The sequence below is a fragment of the Passer domesticus genome, chromosome 9 (assembly GCF_036417665.1).
Source record: "Passer domesticus isolate bPasDom1 chromosome 9, bPasDom1.hap1, whole genome shotgun sequence".
NCBI classification, from domain to species: Eukaryota; Metazoa; Chordata; class Aves; order Passeriformes; family Passeridae; genus Passer; species Passer domesticus.
In genome coordinates, this window is record NC_087482.1 from 29,179,687 (window position 1) to 29,199,578 (window position 19,892).

Consider the following 19,892-nt stretch of genomic DNA (forward strand, 5'->3'; position numbering starts at 1 on the left):
AGCTGAGGCTGATGGGCCTGCAGTTTCCTGGCTGCGTCTTGGTGTCCTTTTGGAAGACTGCAGTGATGTTGGCTTTCCTCCACTGCTCGTGCCTGTCTCTGGGGGTATCACCTTCCCTGATCTGCTGGCAGAGCGCCCTGCGCCAGAGGCAGGAGCAGAGATTTCCCTTGGCCCCAAAAGGGAAGGCCGCGCTCAGGCCGTGTGTCAGTGCGACCTGACAACGGCAGGAGAAGGTAGGGCAGGGACGTGGCTGCCCAGGGACCACAGGGGCCCCGCATCTCGGGGCTCTGGGCCTGTGCTGCAGGCTCACCTGCCTCTCCTTTCCCAGAATCAGCGGAGGAATATTCAGAGGAGACTGCGGTGTTCCTCGACGTGACCGATGGGAGGATAAGGCAGACAGGAGCAGGGCTCACACAGGGCTGAGCAGGGAGTAGTGCCCTCGTGGCTCTGGGCCTGTTCTGCCAACTCCTCACACACTCTGCTTTCTCCCACAGACAGAGAGAGGACAAACACCTGGAGGAGACTGTTGTATTCCTGGCTGAAAAGTGCCATGTCTGACATGAAGCAGGAGGGCCCTGGTGCCAGGGAGCCAGGTGAGGGCAAAGCAGGCCTGGCACAGCCTTGCCCAGTGGCTCTTGTGGCAGGCAGTGTGGGGCCCAGAGCAGAGGCAGGGGGAGGCAGGAGCTGCTCAGCCATGCCGGGGCTGGGAGCCTCCCTCCTCCCCGTGTGAGGCCCAGCTGGGCCAGGGGGCAGCTCCTGGGACAGCCGTGCCCACAATGGCCCCTGCTCTGCAAGGCCTCCAGCCCTGCCCCTCAGGCAGGCAGGCAGGCAGGCAGGGACAGAGCAGCCCTCGGGGCCGATGCTGCTGCAGGCTAAGAGCCCCGCAGAGGTGCTCATGCCCGCTGCCACTGGCTCTGTCCCCTGCAGCATGCATGCTGTGTCGCCTTGTGGAGGCTGAGCCCTGTGCTTCCCCAGGCCCTGGCAACTGCTCCTGTGCCGCTCCGGCCCTGCCCAGGGCACCCACGGGTGCTGCTCTGGCCTCACAGCTGCCAGAACCAGCTGGGGCTGTGTCAGCTTTGCTGCTCTGGGCACAGCTCTGGGGCAAAGCACCCGCCTGTCCCTGGGTTGGGGGCAGTGCCCAGGCTGGCCTTGGCAGAGCCCATCCGCCCCTGGAGGGCTGGGGGCACCGCTCTGCTCTGGCCCGGCCCGGGCCTGGGCCACTCTTGACATTCCTGCTTGCCCTTACAGCCACCAGGCCTGAGCCCGAGCTCAATGGCCCCAGCCTGGCCAGTCAGAACTGGAGCCTCCCTGATGTCCCCAGGCCTCGAGAGCCTCAGCCCCAGCTCCAAAACACTGCCTAACAGGGACTGTCAACACGTTCTCTTGTTAGACCATTGAAAGGATTTTGAAAGTCCCATTGCTTGGCAACTCCTTCAAGGAACAAACATGACCCGCTTCCAATCAGTAAAAGGTTTATTGGTTTGCTTGCACTTTCTATTTGGTATCCTTATGCTTCCTTCGGCGTTCCAGAATATAATGAAAATCTAACAAAGTCTTCGGAGAAGTTTCCTATTCCACTATTAAGAGAAGTCTCTAAATTCTCTCTATCTCTTAAATACATTCCTTACAGATAGTTAAGGTGCTGCTCCTGTAAAATACAGAGATGCCGTGCTTTACATTACTGGACAATACAACAGGGCGTTATACACAGCGGTAGACTACAAAGCTTTTGTTTCCTGGTCAATAAAAAGTTTCAAGCTCTTCTTGAGGTCCCAAATTAATTTGGCATGCACATTCATACCTGCATTCCCTCCCCATGCTCAGCTTTCGCCTAGAGCTACCAGGGAACAGACGTTCCATACTCACCTCTAGCAATAATCTAAGTCTGTCTTCCTAACCCTCTTTCTCTTCACTGAGCTCTAGTAATCTACAAAATAACTTTGGCTCCTGTGCACAAAACAAACAACCAATTAATAGGGTTAAACACTTCTGATTGTGCTGCTGCTTCTAACAATCATGAACAGGGCAGTAAGAAAGTCAGAAATCAATTCTCCTCATCCTTCCTGTTCTCCTGCCCCCCACCACACGTTGGCTCCAACAGAAATGCTCCCTGCTGCAGCCTGGTGTACTAAGAACAATGAAAGGCAGCAGCAGTTCTCCTCAACATGCTGCAATCTAAATTGCAGAGAAATAGCAGCCGTTCCCTTAGAAGCTCAGCACCAGGACCCTGCATCCTCCCCAGCACTGAGGCCTGCTGAGGACTGAGCTCTCCGTTTCAACACACCCTGTAAATCAGACAGGCGGGGAGATTGCAGGCCGGTAACTGCATGAACACAGCAGTACCTTGCATCAGAGTTACCTAATCAGTCTCAAGAAAGGCACAGCCTTTGAGCCTGTCTTAAGACTATATATTCTACAAAATATAACAAGCAATTGTTCTGGAGGCCTGTGCAGGTTTTGGGGACTGTGTGTTTTCCCTTTTGTTGTTGTTTGCTTTGTTTCTAAACACCAAATTCACTGGATTCAGAAGAGAAAGCCCCAGATTCATGAGGACAAAGAACCACAGGCACATACAAGCCAAACTCAACATTCCTGATGGTAACACCCGAAAGAAAGGCAGGAAAAAGTTCAAGATGCTACACATACCTGAAGGGATCCAAACTGTCTAGGTAACCTGTCAAGTGACTAAGTTTTTGATAAGCTCTAAAAGTCCAGGTTCCTATTAGCCAAATATCTGAAAGAAAAGTAAGCCAGAAATCTGCTTGACCTCTATTTTACCAGGACGTGCTCATGGGATTCCACCACTATTTTGGCCACAAGTAAGGGTGGCAAATTTTGCTAGAAAACATTCATAACTAGTCCAGGAAAGGTTCAGAAGGGAAAGAAATCCAAAAGGGGATGAAGAAATTCCGTCCTACCTCTTAGGCGTTCATCATCGTCGGAGAAGCAAACTCTAGCACTTTCTGTGTGTGGTAAAGAAAGAAACCTAGACAAGTACAAAGGGATTTTAGCATCCTAAATTGTACTATCAAATTCCATGCGCATGACTTGAAACTGTAGTGCTTCAGAGAAATTGTATACATTGAAAAACTTTATTCCCTAGTACCCAAATAGAGCTTTTGATTTTACAAAAGCCACTTTGAAAGAGAAAACTGACTGTGTCTTTGGCTTTTGGCCAAACTCCATTTGGAGTTGGTCAAACCCAAATGACCCGGAAAATTTCTTGTGCTCTACTTCTCTTTTTCCACATTCAACTTCACAGCAAACGGCCTGCTGGGCGTTTTGACTCTGTGCAGCACAAATGGTTTTCCAAGATGGCTTTCAGGGGCGTGCAATGTCAGTTTCCCACTTGCTGAGTGCTGCTGTTAATATTGCCACAGCATCCAGCTACTACCGCCAAGGAGACAACAAAGAGCAATGGAACTTGCATTTCTCAGTCCTTTTCAATTTCTGACATCTGGGGCTCCTCTTCACCCTCAGAACTGCTGTCTTGGACACGTCGATCCTCTTGCCACGTGACTTGTACCGGTTTTGTTGTTCCAAGTACGTAAGGCTCTGCGATAACAGCAGCAATAGAGAAAAAAAGCCAAAACCAGATTATTCCTCTGCTGGGCAGGAAAGATTCCTCCTTTCAAGAGAAATACACTGGAAAAGACAGATTTCAGAAGGACAGAATCGTCTCCTGCCAGATTTTCTGAGCTGTATCTGTGCTTCAGGATTTTCCACTTAGTTCTAGGCATCCCTTATGTATTTTTCAACATTTATCATTGCATTCAGAAGACACTGAATACCTTCTGAATTCAGTACAAGTGTGGAGGGCTTCTTGCTTTGTGCTGTTGCATTGTGTTTTTTAGGATTTTGGGTAAGTTCACAACATTTCTTTCTCTCCTGCACGACTGGGAATTGATTTAATGTTGTTTCATCTTCATTTCATATGGCCTCATTTTATCTAAGATTAGGACACCCCAATATTCATGTGCCATTCAGTTTCCTTTTTCTAAAGGTCCAAGAATAGAATTCAGTAACAAACAGAATGCTCATGGACCTTGGGTTCAGTTCCAGGATTTTGTTTTTCCCTCTACATTAACACACATTTCCTTTAAAATCTTGTCAGGTTCTATGAAACTTGATATGACTGGTATGTTACCTTTTTCCCTCTTTGAGGAATTCAGGGCATGACAACAAGCTTTTCCACCATTTTGCAAAGTACCCAATGCCTTCTCAAAGCATGCCTTCCCGAATTCCTGAAACACAAGCATCAGGTACCTCTCATGAATCTGCCTCAGCCTTGGCAAGCTGAAATGAAGATCAAAATGCTGCTGCCTAATTCCTGACTTCTGCTGCTGAAAATCCCCTGGATCCTGACCTTCTTTACACCCTACTGCTCTGCAGTGCCTGCCAGAAGCTCTTCCTTAGCAATGGCACTGTTCGAAGGGTTCTGCTCTTACCTTCTTTGATGCCCAACTGCTCTGTGTCTCCAAAGAAGGAAAACTTGAAAGCACTCCACTCCTGAGCTGCGTCCTTCTCAGTCAAAGGTCCCAAATGGTCATCTGGGCCAGAGTCCTGTGCGTCCTCTTTGTCCCAGGGTATTTCCACACTCTTTACTGCTTTGTTCTTTGAAGGTCCAATCAAGTCTTTCAAATCAGCAGCAACATTGGAATTGTTTTCTTCAGACACTTGAGACAGTGTCTCACTCTCTTCTTTCTTCTTCCTTTTGGCTTTCCTGAAGGGAGATTGCTCAAGGATAGCAACACAGCACACGTCCTTTCCAAAGACAGCTTCCTCAGGAGCCACCTTGCTCTGAACGTCTCCCTAACCGGACCCAAGCCCATTAAGGAGTGGTTCACTTTCAAGGCTAAGCAGTGGGGAAACATCTGAGGCTGGAGTCTAAAGGCAGGAGCAAGAGTCCTTTTCCATTAGCCACATCCTTAAGGGACTTGTCACTGAATACAGGGTTACACAGAAATCAAGGTATTTAGCACAGACCTCTTTCCTGCCGGTAGAAATGTCAAGAGCTAACAGGGTTTTCTCACAGACCTGCAAATCTCAGGGGCCCTGTGCTGACCGTTCTCACCTTCACTTCCGGCAGCGAACCCATGGACTAGAAAGAAAAGATGGCGCTACGTGCTGCTGTTGGAGGTGCCACTTGAGGCCCGACGTCGCTGGCGGGAGCGGCTGCTCCTGCGGGACGTCCCCGACGGTGTCCCCCTGCGCCTTGGACTCTCAGCATGCGCTGCTGTCCTCCTGCTGCTGTCCTGGCCACTCCTGGACTGCACAGGTGGATCCGAGGCGCGGCGCTGCAGGCGGGACCGGCTGCGTCTGGGGGACGTCCCTGACCATGTCTCCCCCGGCCTGGGCCCCTCAGCCCTCAGCCCTGTCCTGCTGCTGCTGCTGTCACGCCGACTCCTGGACCGGACACGTTGACTCTGGGCCCAACCCTGCTGCCGGGAGCGGCGGTGTCTGGGAGATGTCCTTGGAGGTGTCTCCCTTTGCCTGGGTCTCTCAGCCCTCACTCCTGTCCTGCTGCTGCTGTCACGCCTGGACCGGACAGGTGGACTCTGGGCCCAACTCTGCTGCCGGGAGCGGCTGTGCCTGGGGGATGTCTGTGGAGGTGTCTCCCTTTGCCTGGGCCCCTCAGCCCTCGGCCCTGTCCTGCTGCTGCTGCTGTCACGCCGACTCCTGGACCGGACACGTGGACTCTGGGCCCGACCTTGCTGCCGGGAGCGGCTGTGTCTGGGGGATGTCTGTGGAGGTGTCTCCCTTTGCCTGGGTCTCTTAGCCCTCGGCCCTCTCCTGCTGCTCCTGTCACAGCGACTCCTCGATCGGACGGGCTGATTTGGGTCCTGACCTTGCGGGCCAGAGCTGTTTCGCCTGCGGTCAGGCCCAGCACGTCTGGAATGGAGCCTGTCCTCAGGGTCCGGGGAGCTGCTGTATGTTGGCCTTGATCTGCTGGGGCTGCTGGTGTCCAGCGAGGAAGATGGCAGTGACTGCTGTGATGCTGGCTGTTGCTGGCTGTTTTGGCTGCTGGTCTCTGGAGATGGAGACGGGGAAGCCAGCCCCGATGGCACCGGCGTGCCGGAGCTGGGCCTGATGTCCTGGGATTCTGAGGAGCCATGAGCAGATTCCTGTCCTGACTGTCTGGCCAGGCTGGGGCCACTGAGCTCTGGCTCATCCCTGGAGGCTGTAAGGGCAAGCAGGAATGTCAAAGGCCCCCCAGGCCCAAGGCAGGCCAGGCCAGAGCAGTACCCCCATGCCTTCAGGAGCACACGGGCTCTGCCAAGGCCAGCCTGGGCACTGCCCCCAGCCCAGGGACACCGGGGGCTTTGACTCATACACGTTCCGAGACCAGCACAGCTGTCACAGTCCCATCTGTATATCTTGTTTCTCAGGCCAGAGCAGCGCCTGTGGGTGCCCTCAGCAGCACAGGAGGAGCACAGGAGCAGTTGCCAGGGCCTGGGGAGGCAAAGAGACTTATGGCACTGAGGACAAAGTGTCCCAGCACGTGGTTGTCTGGCCAAGCTCTTGCAAGTTCTTGCCTCTTTCAGCCCTTGCTGAGATATGGTTTCCCTTTCAGAGCCCCAGGTGCAGCTCCCCAACTTACCCCTCTTGTTCTGCCTCCTCCCTGCCTCCAGGGTAAAGGCATTCCCTGGCATTGCACATGCTGTGCCTCTCTCCGAGATCAGCAAAGGCATCGTTGTCCTCCCATGTTGGCTCTCTGATGCAGAAAGGAAAACCTGATGAGTTTCTGCTGCCCTCCCCTCATGGAGCTCCAGGGTGTCCCTGCTTTTCCTCCAGCGCTTTTCCAAGTTGTGCGTGAAGCTGAAGCCCAGAGTCATGGGACAGGGCAGGGCCAGGACTGCTGAGGCAGGGCCTGGAACAGCACAGCACGTGCACCCTCCTGTCTTTTGTGCCAGGCAGAAGGACACCAACCTGAAGGGGACTCTGATCCCCAAGATGAGCATTTCGGCAACGAAACCCACATCATCTCTGCACAGGGGGCAGTGGAGGCACGCAAAACCAGCGCGCATGGCCTGTCCCTGCAGGGCAAACACATGCAGTGTGAGCCAGGCCCGGGTGCTGCTGAGCACCTGCTGTGCCCCAGGACTGAGGGGAGGGATCCGACCTGGATGCAGTCCCTGTGGAACCAGGCTCTTTTGCACGTTGGGCACACCATGGTTTCAAAGGTCTTTCTATCCTCCACAGGCTCCATGCAGATGGGGCAATCGGTGCCCGGCTCTGGAGTCGCCTGCACCTCCTGCTCTGGACAGTGCTCGGGGCAGTAGGAGCTGGGGGAAAATAGATGAGCACAGTGAGAATTGCTGGATCCCTGGCCAGTGGTGGCCAGAAGCGGAGAGGAGGTACCTGTATGGAGGAATGTACTGATTGACACAGCCGACCTCCTTGGCACAGGGCAGGTGGAACCATCTCTCGCAGTCCTCCTGGCAGCACATGATGGTTGCCCCGCTCTGGCCACAGACGCAGCAGCGCTGGAAAGAGCCAAGCAGCCCCATCAGCAGCAGCCTCGGGGCCTCCCCTGGCAGCCCCGCGGCTCCGGGCAGGGCGCAGGATGCGGCCACTGCTGGGTCCCAGCCCACAGAGCCGCCTGGGGGAGGAGGGAGGAGGCTCCTGTGCCAGAGCCTCTGTGCCAGAGCTGCTGGGAGCCAGACTTTGTCCCAGAGCTGGCTGTTGGGCCAGCCTTCCTTTGGTGCAGCCTGGGCTAAGCTCTGGCAAACCTCGCCTGGCACAAATCTCCCTGCTCTTGTCAGGCTCTCACCTTCTGTGCCGCCCGCCACACTGCAATTTGGATATCTCGAGGCAGAAAGCCCATGAGTCCAACACGATGCTCCACTTGGCGAAAAAGCAGAGTGGCGAAAAACTGCAGCAAAAGGGAGGAGCTGATGAGGAGAGAGTGGCAGGAACTGCCCATTGCAATGGCGGAGGGAGCACCCGCAGCCACGCACCAGGCAAAAGACGTGGGCACAGAGCCCGCCCTTCTCCACTTTGTCACCGCAGGTGTCCGGGTCAGCCTCCACACGGCGACACAGCATGCATGCTGCAGGGGACAGAGCCAGTGGCAGCGGACATGAGCACCTCTGCAGCAGCATCGGCCCCGAGGGCTGCTCTGTCCCTGCCTGCCTGCCTGCCTGCCTGCCTGAGGGGCAGGGCTGGAGGCCTTGCAGAGCAGGGGCCATTGCGGGCACGGCTCTCCCAGGAGCTGCCCCCTGGCCCAGCTGGGCCCCACACGGGGAGGAGGGAGGCTCCCAGCCCCGGCATGGCTGAGCAGCTCCTGCCTCCCCCTGCCTCTGCTCTGGGCCCCACACTGCCTGCCACAAGAGCCCCTGGGCCAGGCTGTGCCAGGCCTGCTTTGCCCTCACCTGGCTGCCTGGCACCAGGGCCCTCCTGCTTCCTGTTGCCCATGGCAGCTGTCAGCTGTGAGTTGCTGACAAGGAATACCATGGTCTGCTCCAGGTGTTGTTCCTCTCTCTCTGCTGGAGAAAGCAGAGTGTGGGGGAGTTGACAGAACAGGCCCAGAGCCACGAGGGCACTACTCCCTGCTCAGCCCTGCGTGAGCCCTGCTCCTGTCCGCCTTCTCCTCCCGTCGGTCGCGTCCAGGAACAACCCAGTCTCCTCTGGATGTTCCTCCGCTGATTCTGGGAAAGGAGAGGCAGGTGAGCCTGCAGCACAGGCTCAGAGCCTCGAGGTGTGGGGCCCCTGTGGTTCCTGGGCAGCCACGTCCATGCCCTACCTTCTCCTGCCGTTGTCAGGTCGCACTGACACACAGCCTGAGTGCAGCCTTCCCTTTTGGGGCCGTGCTCACACAGGTCATAATGGCCACTCTGACATCAGCATCGTGCACCCATAATTGGGGCAGCCATGGCCTCAGGTCCCTGGCAACCACTTGTGGCGGCCCCCTTGGGAACCGAGGCTCTGAGATGGCTCCGAGCCTTTGGTCAGCAGGGAACCAGGGCAGGGACTCCTGCAGCAAGTGCAGGGTCAAATGCCAGGCCCTGGGGCAGCCATCGAGGGTGGGACTGTAGGCAGGAAGCTGCTGTTCAGGCACTGCCACTGCAGGACTCTGGCCCTGGCCATGGAAAATCTCCGCTCCTGCCCCTGGCAGTCGGTTGCCCAGAGAGCTGGTGCAGAGTCTCCTGCACTGCAGAGATTCAAACCCTCCTCTAGGTGATCCAACTTTTTCCTGCACCTGTCTGGAGAAGACTAAGATGAACATGATTTGATGCTGCTGCGGATCACCACTGGGAACAGGAGATATACCTGGAGACCACCACAGCTGCCTCCACACCTCACTTATCCTGTCATCCATCAATTAACAACTTTGACATTGCTTATAAATGGAAAAGTTAGCGTTAACCTCTTTAGAAGCGTCATCGTTTATACTGGCTCAGTGGAAACACAGAAAACTCCATGAGAATTTTCAGTGTACATCTGACAGGAGAGCTTGCAACAGTCCTCGACTCAGAAGTCAAATGCAGGAGGATGCTTTTCCCCCAGGAAAGGAACTCTCCCAGTTTGGTCCATGCTTTCCTCCTAGGAAAAATAGTTTTTAAAAATCAAGAAGAGAAGCACAAACAATTCTTGTCGATTTTTCTCATTCATGTCTCTGCAAACATGCTCCTGGAAATCCAGGTCCGTGACTTCTAGAACAATCAGCGGCATCCTGAGGAAACAGGGCAAGGGCTGGCAAGCAGGGACACCCTGCACCTGCCTGATGCTGGGGCAGCAGAAGTTCATGCACTTTCCTGTCTCCATGGGAGAGCCACCTTGGGCGGAAGGCGATGCCTTCACTGATCTAGGAGGGAGGCAGAGCCGGTGCAATGCCAGGGAATGCCTTTAGCCAGTGAAAGAGACGCTCCAAAGTTTCCCTCATTTTGCCTCACGACCGTCGCCAGAACAGAGACCGGGACCACTGAAGACCCTGACTGGAGGTCTGGCCTGGCTGAGGTGGATGCTTGCCAAGGGATTGTTTGCAGCTGGGTCTGCACTGCAGCCACGGTTTACTGCTTCCAGCAGGGCCTGCCAAGGAGCGACTCGCCCCCTATGCTTGCGCCTGCTTGGCAGCAATGGCCCATGAATTTCCCCACCTGTCGGCCAAATGAACTTTCAGGGGTTATTTGATGGTCCCCCATGGAAAACCTTTCATCTGTTTCACTATCACTGCGACAAAGGGAGATTGAAGCCCCCTCCCAAGGACTGAGACTGACACCCCTATAATCCTACATGTGGCGGGGGGGCTGGCCTGGTCAAAGCAAATGCTTGCCCAGGTGTGGTTGCTGGACCAAGAAAACAACGGCTCTCGCTCACTGTTGAGAACATGGACTGTCTGCACCCGTTCTCAGTACCTGTTCTCCCTCAACTATTTCCATAAACTTAGTCTTTATGGTATCTGTTTCCCCTCAGCAATTTCAAGACCTGTTTCTCCCCCTTGGCAAAGGACTATAATAGATCCCTGAGTTAACCAGGACTTTGAGGTCCTCCCTGACCAGACAAGGCAAATTTCCCATTGACTGCACCACCAGGGTTTTGTCTCTACATTTGGTAGCTATACACCCATTCTCTCTCTCTCTCTTTATTTTTTATCTCTATTCTAATCCCTATATTGCATTTGCTGTGGTCATTCAATAAAAGGTGAATTTGTTTTGACCAATACTGAAATCCCCTCCGTGTTCTTTTTGCACTCTGAGATCAGTTAATGAACCATCACGACCCCCCACTCGCTCCAGCGGATCCTGACACCCAGGAGGGAGGGAGGAGGCAGAGGAAGAGGCTTGACTTGGGAAGCTGCACCCGGGGCTCTGCAGGGAACCCGGCAAGGGCTCCAAGCAGAAAGAACCAGAAGAGCTTGGCCGGACAATCCCGTGCCGTGGACTTTGTGTCCTCCGTGCCAGGAACCCGTCGGCTTCTCCAAGCCCTGGGCACTGCTCTGGTGCAGCTCCTGCGAGTTACACACAGACACAGAGCTACCTGCTCTGTCTCAACCCTCTTCAGCACTGGACAGCAGGACACAGTAACATGTTGTCTTCAGTACACGATCTAATTATTAAAAGTCCTGCAGAGAAGCAGCTCATATTCAAAGCATACTGGCAAAAAACCCCAAACCCTGGTGCAAACCTTGAATTGACTCTAGAACCGTGTTCCTCCTCAGAAATACCGGCTAACGCTTTAGGCCAATGCTTTTTCCTGCTAGATCTTTGAAAGGATTTCAAAAGTTTTGTTGTTTGGCAACTTCTTCAAGCAACAAACAGGAAACATTTCTGATCTCTAAAAGAAGATTTATTGGTTTGTTTTCACTTTCCTTTTGGAATGCTTACACTTCACCTGGCATTCCAGAAAATCATGAAAATCCAACACAATAGTAGGGGAAGTTCCTGAATTCACTGTTTGTCGCAAAGCCTTCCTTTGCATACACACGAGGAACTGGTCCTGTACCATAAGGAGACGCAGTGTTTTCCCTGACTGGACATCACAAGATGACGTTATACACTCCACTGTGCTGAAACACTTCTGTTGCCAGGTAATTACAAAGCCTCAAGCTCTTCTAGAGGCTTTCCCTGGTGCAACTTCATGAGCTCCCTCTCTGCTCAACTCTCGAGCCTGTCCAGCTCTCACGCAAGAGCAGCACAGCCTTGTGGAGCATCAGCCCCTGCTCCCGGTTCTGTCCAATCAGCAAACGTGCTGAGGGAGCGCTCCGTCCCTTCTGCCAGGTCACTGGGGAATAAGGCAAACAAGGCTGGCCCCAGCACGGCCCCCTGAGCTCACAGCTACCTGAGTTTGCAGCTCCACTGTGCACTTCTCTACCCCACTGTCCCTGAGCTACCTCAGGAGCGCCACAAGGGAGGCAGGGACAAAGGCTTGCTGAAGTCCCGGCTGACAAGGGCCACCGCTCTGCCCTCACAAACCCAGCCAGTCACTGCAGCAGCAGAGGCGGCTATCAGATTGGTCAAGCATGGTTTCCATTTCCTGTTATCCCACAGGCTTAGAGATGACATCCAAGAGGAGCTGTTCTCGTCACCTTTCTGAAAATGGAGCTGAGGCTGATGGGCCTGCAGTTTCCTGGCTGCGTCTTGGTGTCCTTTTGGAAGACTGCAGTGATGTCGGCTTTCCTCCACTGCTCGTGCCTGTCTCTGGGGGTATCACCTTCCCTGATCTGCTGGCAGAGCGCCCTGCGCCAGAGGCAGGAGCAGAGATTTCCCTTGGCCCCAAAAGGGAAGGCCGCGCTCAGGCCGTGTGTCAGTGCGACCTGACAACGGCAGGAGAAGGTAGGGCAGGGACGTGGCTGCCCAGGGACCACAGGGGCCCCGCATCTCGGGGCTCTGGGCCTGTGCTGCAGGCTCACCTGCCTCTCCTTTCCCAGAATCAGCGGAGGAATATTCAGAGGAGACTGCGGTGTTCCTCGACGTGACCGATGGGAGGATAAGGCAGACAGGAGCAGGGCTCACACAGGGCTGAGCAGGGAGTAGTGCCCTCGTGGCTCTGGGCCTGTTCTGCCAACTCCTCACACACTCTGCTTTCTCCCACAGACAGAGAGAGGACAAACACCTGGAGGAGACTGTTGTATTCCTGGCTGAAAAGTGCCATGTCTGACATGAAGCAGGAGGGCCCTGGTGCCAGGGAGCCAGGTGAGGGCAAAGCAGGCCTGGCACAGCCTTGCCCAGTGGCTCTTGTGGCAGGCAGTGTGGGGCCCAGAGCAGAGGCAGGGGGAGGCAGGAGCTGCTCAGCCATGCCGGGGCTGGGAGCCTCCCTCCTCCCCGTGTGAGGCCCAGCTGGGCCAGGGGGCAGCTCCTGGGACAGCCGTGCCCGCAATGGCCCCTGCTCTGCAAGGCCTCCAGCCCTGCCCCTCAGGCAGGCAGGCAGGCAGGCAGGGACAGAGCAGCCCTCGGGGCCGATGCTGCTGCAGGCTAAGATTCCCGCAGAGGTGCTCATGCCCGCTGCCACTGGCTCTGTCCCCTGCAGCATGCATGCTGTGTCGCCTTGTGGAGGCTGAGCCCTGTGCTTCCCCAGGCCCTGGCAACTGCTCCTGTGCCGCTCCGGCCCTGCCCAGGGCACCCACGGGTGCTGCTCTGGCCTCACAGCTGCCAGAACCAGCTGGGGCTGTGTCAGCTTTGCTGCTCTGGGCACAGCTCTGGGGCAAAGCACCCGCCTGTCCCTGGGTTGGGGGCAGTGCCCAGGCTGGCCTTGGCAGAGCCCATCCGCCCCTGGAGGGCTGGGGGCACCGCTCTGCTCTGGCCCGGCCCGGGCCTGGGCCACTCTTGACATTCCTGCTTGCCCTTACAGCCACCAGGCCTGAGCCCGAGCTCAATGGCCCCAGCCTGGCCAGTCAGAACTGGAGCCTCCCTGATGTCCCCAGGCCTCGAGAGCCTCAGCCCCAGCTCCAAAACACTGCCTAACAGGGACTGTCAACACGTTCTCTTGTTAGACCATTGAAAGGATTTTGAAAGTCCCATTGCTTGGCAACTCCTTCAAGGAACAAACATGACCCGCTTCCAATCAGTAAAAGGTTTATTGGTTTGCTTGCACTTTCTATTTGGTATCCTTATGCTTCCTTCGGCGTTCCAGAATATAATGAAAATCTAACAAAGTCTTCGGAGAAGTTTCCTATTCCACTATTAAGAGAAGTCTCTAAATTCTCTCTATCTCTTAAATACATTCCTTACAGATAGTTAAGGTGCTGCTCCTGTAAAATACAGAGATGCCGTGCTTTACATTACTGGACAATACAACAGGGCGTTATACACAGCGGTAGACTACAAAGCTTTTGTTTCCTGGTCAATAAAAAGTTTCAAGCTCTTCTTGAGGTCCCAAATTAATTTGGCATGCACATTCATACCTGCATTCCCTCCCCATGCTCAGCTTTCGCCTAGAGCTACCAGGGAACAGACGTTCCATACTCACCTCTAGCAATAATCTAAGTCTGTCTTCCTAACCCTCTTTCTCTTCACTGAGCTCTAGTAATCTACAAAATAACTTTGGCTCCTGTGCACAAAACAAACAACCAATTAATAGGGTTAAACACTTCTGATTGTGCTGCTGCTTCTAACAATCATGAACAGGGCAGTAAGAAAGTCAGAAATCAATTCTCCTCATCCTTCCTGTTCTCCTGCCCCCCACCACACGTTGGCTCCAACAGAAATGCTCCCTGCTGCAGCCTGGTGTACTAAGAACAATGAAAGGCAGCAGCAGTTCTCCTCAACATGCTGCAATCTAAATTGCAGAGAAATAGCAGCCGTTCCCTTAGAAGCTCAGCACCAGGACCCTGCATCCTCCCCAGCACTGAGGCCTGCTGAGGACTGAGCTCTCCGTTTCAACACACCCTGTAAATCAGACAGGCGGGGAGATTGCAGGCCGGTAACTGCATGAACACAGCAGTACCTTGCCTCAGAGTTACCTAATCAGTCTCAAGAAAGGCACAGCCTTTGAGCCTGTCTTAAGACTATATATTCTACAAAATATAACAAGCAATTGTTCTGGAGGCCTGTGCAGGTTTTGGGGACTGTGTGTTTTCCCTTTTGTTGTTGTTTGCTTTGTTTCTAAACACCAAATTCACTGGATTCAGAAGAGAAAGCCCCAGATTCATGAGGACAAAGAACCACAGGCACATACAAGCCAAACTCAACATTCCTGATGGTAACACCCGAAAGAAAGGCAGGAAAAAGTTCAAGATGCTACACATACCTGAAGGGATCCAAACTGTCTAGGTAACCTGTCAAGTGACTAAGTTTTTGATAAGCTCTAAAAGTCCAGGTTCCTATTAGCCAAATATCTGAAAGAAAAGTAAGCCAGAAATCTGCTTGACCTCTATTTTACCAGGACGTGCTCATGGGATTCCACCACTATTTTGGCCACAAGTAAGGGTGGCAAATTTTGCTAGAAAACATTCATAACTAGTCCAGGAAAGGTTCAGAAGGGAAAGAAATCCAAAAGGGGATGAAGAAATTCCGTCCTACCTCTTAGGCGTTCATCATCGTCGGAGAAGCAAACTCTAGCACTTTCTGTGTGTGGTAAAGAAAGAAACCTAGACAAGTACAAAGGGATTTTAGCATCCTAAATTGTACTATCAAATTCCATGCGCATGACTTGAAACTGTAGTGCTTCAGAGAAATTGTATACATTGAAAAACTTTATTCCCTAGTACCCAAATAGAGCTTTTGATTTTACAAAAGCCACTTTGAAAGAGAAAACTGACTGTGTCTTTGGCTTTTGGCCAAACTCCATTTGGAGTTGGTCAAACCCAAATGACCCGGAAAATTTCTTGTGCTCTACTTCTCTTTTTCCACATTCAACTTCACAGCAAACGGCCTGCTGGGCGTTTTGACTCTGTGCAGCACAAATGGTTTTCCAAGATGGCTTTCAGGGGCGTGCAATGTCAGTTTCCCACTTGCTGAGTGCTGCTGTTAATATTGCCACAGCATCCAGCTACTACCGCCAAGGAGACAACAAAGAGCAATGGAACTTGCATTTCTCAGTCCTTTTCAATTTCTGACATCTGGGGCTCCTCTTCACCCTCAGAACTGCAGTCTTGGACACGTCGATCCTCTTGCCACGTGACTTGTACCGGTTTTGTTGTTCCAAGTACGTAAGGCTCTGCGATAACAGCAGCAATAGAGAAAAAAAGCCAAAACCAGATTATTCCTCTGCTGGGCAGGAAAGATTCCTCCTTTCAAGAGAAATACACTGGAAAAGACAGATTTCAGAAGGACAGAATCGTCTCCTGCCAGATTTTCTGAGCTGTATCTGTGCTTCAGGATTTTCCACTTAGTTCTAGGCATCCCTTATGTATTTTTCAACATTTATCATTGCATTCAGAAGACACTGAATACCTTCTGAATTCAGTACAAGTGTGGAGGGCTTCTTGCTTTGTGCTGTTGCATTGTGTTTTTTAGGATTTTGGGTAAGTTCACAACATTTCTTTCTCTCCTGCACGACTGGGAATTGATTTAATGTTGTTTCATCTTCATTTCATATGGCCTCATTTTATCTAAGATTAGGACACCCCAATATTCATGTGCCATTCAGTTTCCTTTTTCTAAAGGTCCAAGAATAGAATTCAGTAACAAACAGAATGCTCGTGGACCTTGGGTTCAGTTCCAGGATTTTGTTTTTCCCTCTACATTAACACACATTTCCTTTAAAATCTTGTCAGGTTCTATGAAACTTGATATGACTGGTATGTTACCTTTTTCCCTCTTTGAGGAATTCAGGGCATGACAACAAGCTTTTCCACCATTTTGCAAAGTACCCAGTGCCTTCTCGAAGCATGCCTTCCCGAATTCCTGAAACACAAGCATCAGGTACCTCTCATGAATCTGCCTCAGCCTTGGCAAGCTGAAATGAAGATCAAAATGCTGCTGCCTAATTCCTGACTTCTGCTGCTGAAAATCCCCTGGATCCTGACCTTCATTACACTCTATTGCCCTACAGTGCCTGCCAGAAGCTCTTCCTTAGCAATGGCACTGTTCGAAGGGTTCTGCTCTTACCTTCTTTGATGCCCAACTGCTCTGTGTCTCCAAAGAAGGAAAACTTGAAAGCACTCCACTCCTGAGCTGCGTCCTTCTCAGTCAAAGGTCCCAAATGGTCATCTGGGCCAGAGTCCTGTGCGTCCTCTTTGTCCCAGGGTATTTCCACACTCTTTACTGCTTTGTTCTTTGAAGGTCCAATCAAGTCTTTCAAATCAGCAGCAACATTGGAATTGTTTTCTTCAGACACTTGAGACAGTGTCTCACTCTCTTCTTTCTTCTTCCTTTTGGCTTTCCTGAAGGGAGATTGCTCAAGGATAGCAACACAGCACACGTCCTTTCCAAAGACAGCTTCCTCAGGAGCCACCTTGCTCTGAACGTCTCCCTAACCGGACCCAAGCCCATTAAGGAGTGGTTCACTTTCAAGGCTAAGCAGTGGGGAAACATCTGAGGCTGGAGTCTAAAGGCAGGAGCAAGAGTCCTTTTCCATTAGCCACATCCTTAAGGGACTTGTCACTGAATACAGGGTTACACAGAAATCAAGGTATTTAGCACAGACCTCTTTCCTGCCGGTAGAAATGTCAAGAGCTAACAGGGTTTTCTCACAGACCTGCAAATCTCAGGGGCCCTGTGCTGACCGTTCTCACCTTCACTTCCGGCAGCGAACCCATGGACTAGAAAGAAAAGATGGCGCTACGTGCTGCTGTTGGAGGTGCCACTTGAGGCCCGACGTCGCTGGCGGGAGCGGCTGCTCCTGCGGGACGTCCCCGACGGTGTCCCCCTGCGCCTTGGACTCTCAGCATGCGCTGCTGTCCTCCTGCTGCTGTCCTGGCCACTCCTGGACTGCACAGGTGGATCCGAGGCGCGGCGCTGCAGGCGGGACCGGCTGCGTCTGGGGGACGTCCCTGACCATGTCTCCCCCGGCCTGGGCCCCTCAGCCCTCAGCCCTGTCCTGCTGCTGCTGCTGTCACGCCGACTCCTGGACCGGACACGTTGACTCTGGGCCCAACCCTGCTGCCGGGAGCGGCGGTGTCTGGGAGATGTCCTTGGAGGTGTCTCCCTTTGCCTGGGTCTCTCAGCCCTCACTCCTGTCCTGCTGCTGCTGTCACGCCTGGACCGGACAGGTGGACTCTGGGCCCAACTCTGCTGCCGGGAGCGGCTGTGCCTGGGGGATGTCTGTGGAGGTGTCTCCCTTTGCCTGGGCCCCTCAGCCCTCGGCCCTGTCCTGCTGCTGCTGCTGTCACGCCGACTCCTGGACCGGACACGTGGACTCTGGGCCCGACCTTGCTGCCGGGAGCGGCTGTGTCTGGGGGATGTCTGTGGAGGTGTCTCCCTTTGCCTGGGTCTCTTAGCCCTCGGCCCTCTCCTGCTGCTCCTGTCACAGCGACTCCTCGATCGGACGGGCTGATTTGGGTCCTGACCTTGCGGGCCAGAGCTGTTTCGCCTGCGGTCAGGCCCAGCACGTCTGGAATGGAGCCTGTCCTCAGGGTCCGGGGAGCTGCTGTATGTTGGCCTTGATCTGCTGGGGCTGCTGGTGTCCAGCGAGGAAGATGGCAGTGACTGCTGTGATGCTGGCTGTTGCTGGCTGTTTTGGCTGCTGGTCTCTGGAGATGGAGACGGAGGAGCCAGCCCCGATGGCACCGGCGTGCCGGAGCTGGGCCTGATGTCCTGGGATTCTGAGGAGCCATGAGCAGATTCCTGTCCTGACTGTCTGGCCAGGCTGGGGCCACTGAGCTCTGGCTCATCCCTGGAGGCTGTAAGGGCAAGCAGGAATGTCAAAGGCCCCCCAGGCCCAAGGCAGGCCAGGCCAGAGCAGTACCCCCATGCCTTCAGGAGCACACGGGCTCTGCCAAGGCCAGCCTGGGCACTGCCCCCAGCCCAGGGACACCGGGGGCTTTGACTCATACACGTTCCGAGACCAGCACAGCTGTCACAGTCCCATCTGTATATCTTGTTTCTCAGGCCAGAGCAGCGCCTGTGGGTGCCCTCAGCAGCACAGGAGGAGCACAGGAGCAGTTGCCAGGGCCTGGGGAGGCAAAGAGACTTATGGCACTGAGGACAAAGTGTCCCAGCACGTGGTTGTCTGGCCAAGCTCTTGCAAGTTCTTGCCTCTTTCAGCCCTTGCTGAGATATGGTTTCCCTTTCAGAGCCCCAGGTGCAGCTCCCCAACTTACCCCTCTTGTTCTGCCTCCTCCCTGCCTCCAGGGTAAAGGCATTCCCTGGCATTGCACATGCTGTGCCTCTCTCCGAGATCAGCAAAGGCATCGTTGTCCTCCCATGTTGGCTCTCTGATGCAGAAAGGAAAACCTGATGAGTTTCTGCTGCCCTCCCCTCATGGAGCTCCAGGGTGTCCCTGCTTTTCCTCCAGCGCTTTTCCAAGTTGTGCGTGAAGCTGAAGCCCAGAGTCATGGGACAGGGCAGGGCCAGGACTGCTGAGGCAGGGCCTGGAACAGCACAGCACGTGCACCCTCCTGTCTTTTGTGCCAGGCAGAAGGACACCAACCTGAAGGGGACTCTGATCCCCAAGATGAGCATTTCGGCAACGAAACCCACATCATCTCTGCACAGGGGGCAGTGGAGGCACGCAAAACCAGCGCGCATGGCCTGTCCCTGCAGGGCAAACACATGCAGTGTGAGCCAGGCCCGGGTGCTGCTGAGCACCTGCTGTGCCCCAGGACTGAGGGGAGGGATCCGACCTGGATGCAGTCCCTGTGGAACCAGGCTCTTTTGCACGTTGGGCACACCATGGTTTCAAAGGTCTTTCTATCCTCCACAGGCTCCATGCAGATGGGGCAATCGGTGCCCGGCTCTGGAGTCGCCTGCACCTCCTGCTCTGGACAGTGCTCGGGGCAGTAGGAGCTGGGGGAAAATAGATGAGCACAGTGAGAATTGCTGGATCCCTGGCCAGTGGTGGCCAGAAGCGGAGAGGAGGTACCTGTATGGAGGAATGTACTGATTGACACAGCCGACCTCCTTGGCACAGGGCAGGTGGAACCATCTCTCGCAGTCCTCCTGGCAGCACATGATGGTTGCCCCGCTCTGGCCACAGACGCAGCAGCGCTGGAAAGAGCCAAGCAGCCCCATCAGCAGCAGCCTCGGGGCCTCCCCTGGCAGCCCCGCGGCTCCGGGCAGGGCGCAGGATGCGGCCACTGCTGGGTCCCAGCCCACAGAGCCGCCTGGGGGAGGAGGGAGGAGGCTCCTGTGCCAGAGCCTCTGTGCCAGAGCTGCTGGGAGCCAGACTTTGTCCCAGAGCTGGCTGTTGGGCCAGCCTTCCTTTGGTGCAGCCTGGGCTAAGCTCTGGCAAACCTCGCCTGGCACAAATCTCCCTGCTCTTGTCAGGCTCTCACCTTCTGTGCCGCCCGCCACACTGCAATTTGGATATCTCGAGGCAGAAAGCCCATGAGTCCAACACGATGCTCCACT

At 54.2% G+C, this 19,892-nt stretch overlaps 2 protein-coding genes and 3 long non-coding RNA genes across 7 annotated transcripts; all 5 read right to left on the reverse strand.

Moving 5' to 3' along the window:
- Positions 1-1,455: 1,455 nt before the first annotated feature.
- On the reverse strand, positions 1,456-5,613 carry LOC135307785 (uncharacterized). Of its 2 annotated transcripts, XR_010368435.1 has the most exons (3): positions 4,449-5,166; positions 4,148-4,244; positions 1,456-3,555 (listed from the first exon to the last, which is right to left on the reverse strand). It is a non-coding gene; the product is annotated as an uncharacterized LOC135307785 (long non-coding RNA). The 2 variants fall into 2 exon arrangements; XR_010368434.1 differs by having other exon boundaries at positions 1,456-4,244; positions 4,449-5,613.
- A 54-nt stretch (positions 5,614-5,667) lies between these two features.
- On the reverse strand, positions 5,668-7,828 carry LOC135308367 (PHD finger protein 7-like). The gene is given in 9 exon segments (XM_064433308.1): positions 5,668-5,714; positions 5,849-6,181; positions 6,335-6,453; positions 6,602-6,715; positions 6,931-7,065; positions 7,067-7,096; positions 7,098-7,286; positions 7,363-7,487; positions 7,775-7,828. Coding segments are annotated over 9 exon segments (1,146 nt in total).
- Positions 7,829-7,989: 161 nt separating this feature from the next.
- Positions 7,990-8,763, reverse strand: LOC135307347 (uncharacterized). Its single transcript, XR_010368050.1, has 3 exons — positions 8,747-8,763; positions 8,376-8,651; positions 7,990-8,053 (listed from the first exon to the last, which is right to left on the reverse strand). It is a non-coding gene; the product is annotated as an uncharacterized LOC135307347 (long non-coding RNA).
- A 4,734-nt stretch (positions 8,764-13,497) lies between these two features.
- On the reverse strand, positions 13,498-17,655 carry LOC135307786 (uncharacterized). Of its 2 annotated transcripts, XR_010368436.1 has the most exons (3): positions 16,491-17,622; positions 16,190-16,286; positions 13,498-15,597 (listed from the first exon to the last, which is right to left on the reverse strand). It is a non-coding gene; the product is annotated as an uncharacterized LOC135307786 (long non-coding RNA). The 2 variants fall into 2 exon arrangements; XR_010368437.1 differs by lacking the exon at positions 16,190-16,286 and having other exon boundaries at positions 16,491-17,655.
- A 21-nt stretch (positions 17,656-17,676) lies between these two features.
- Positions 17,677-19,870, reverse strand: LOC135308368 (PHD finger protein 7-like). Its single transcript, XM_064433309.1, is given in 9 exon segments — positions 17,677-17,706; positions 17,748-18,223; positions 18,377-18,495; positions 18,644-18,757; positions 18,973-19,107; positions 19,109-19,138; positions 19,140-19,328; positions 19,405-19,529; positions 19,817-19,870. Coding segments are annotated over 9 exon segments (1,272 nt in total).
- Between the last annotated feature and the right edge of the window lie 22 nt (positions 19,871-19,892).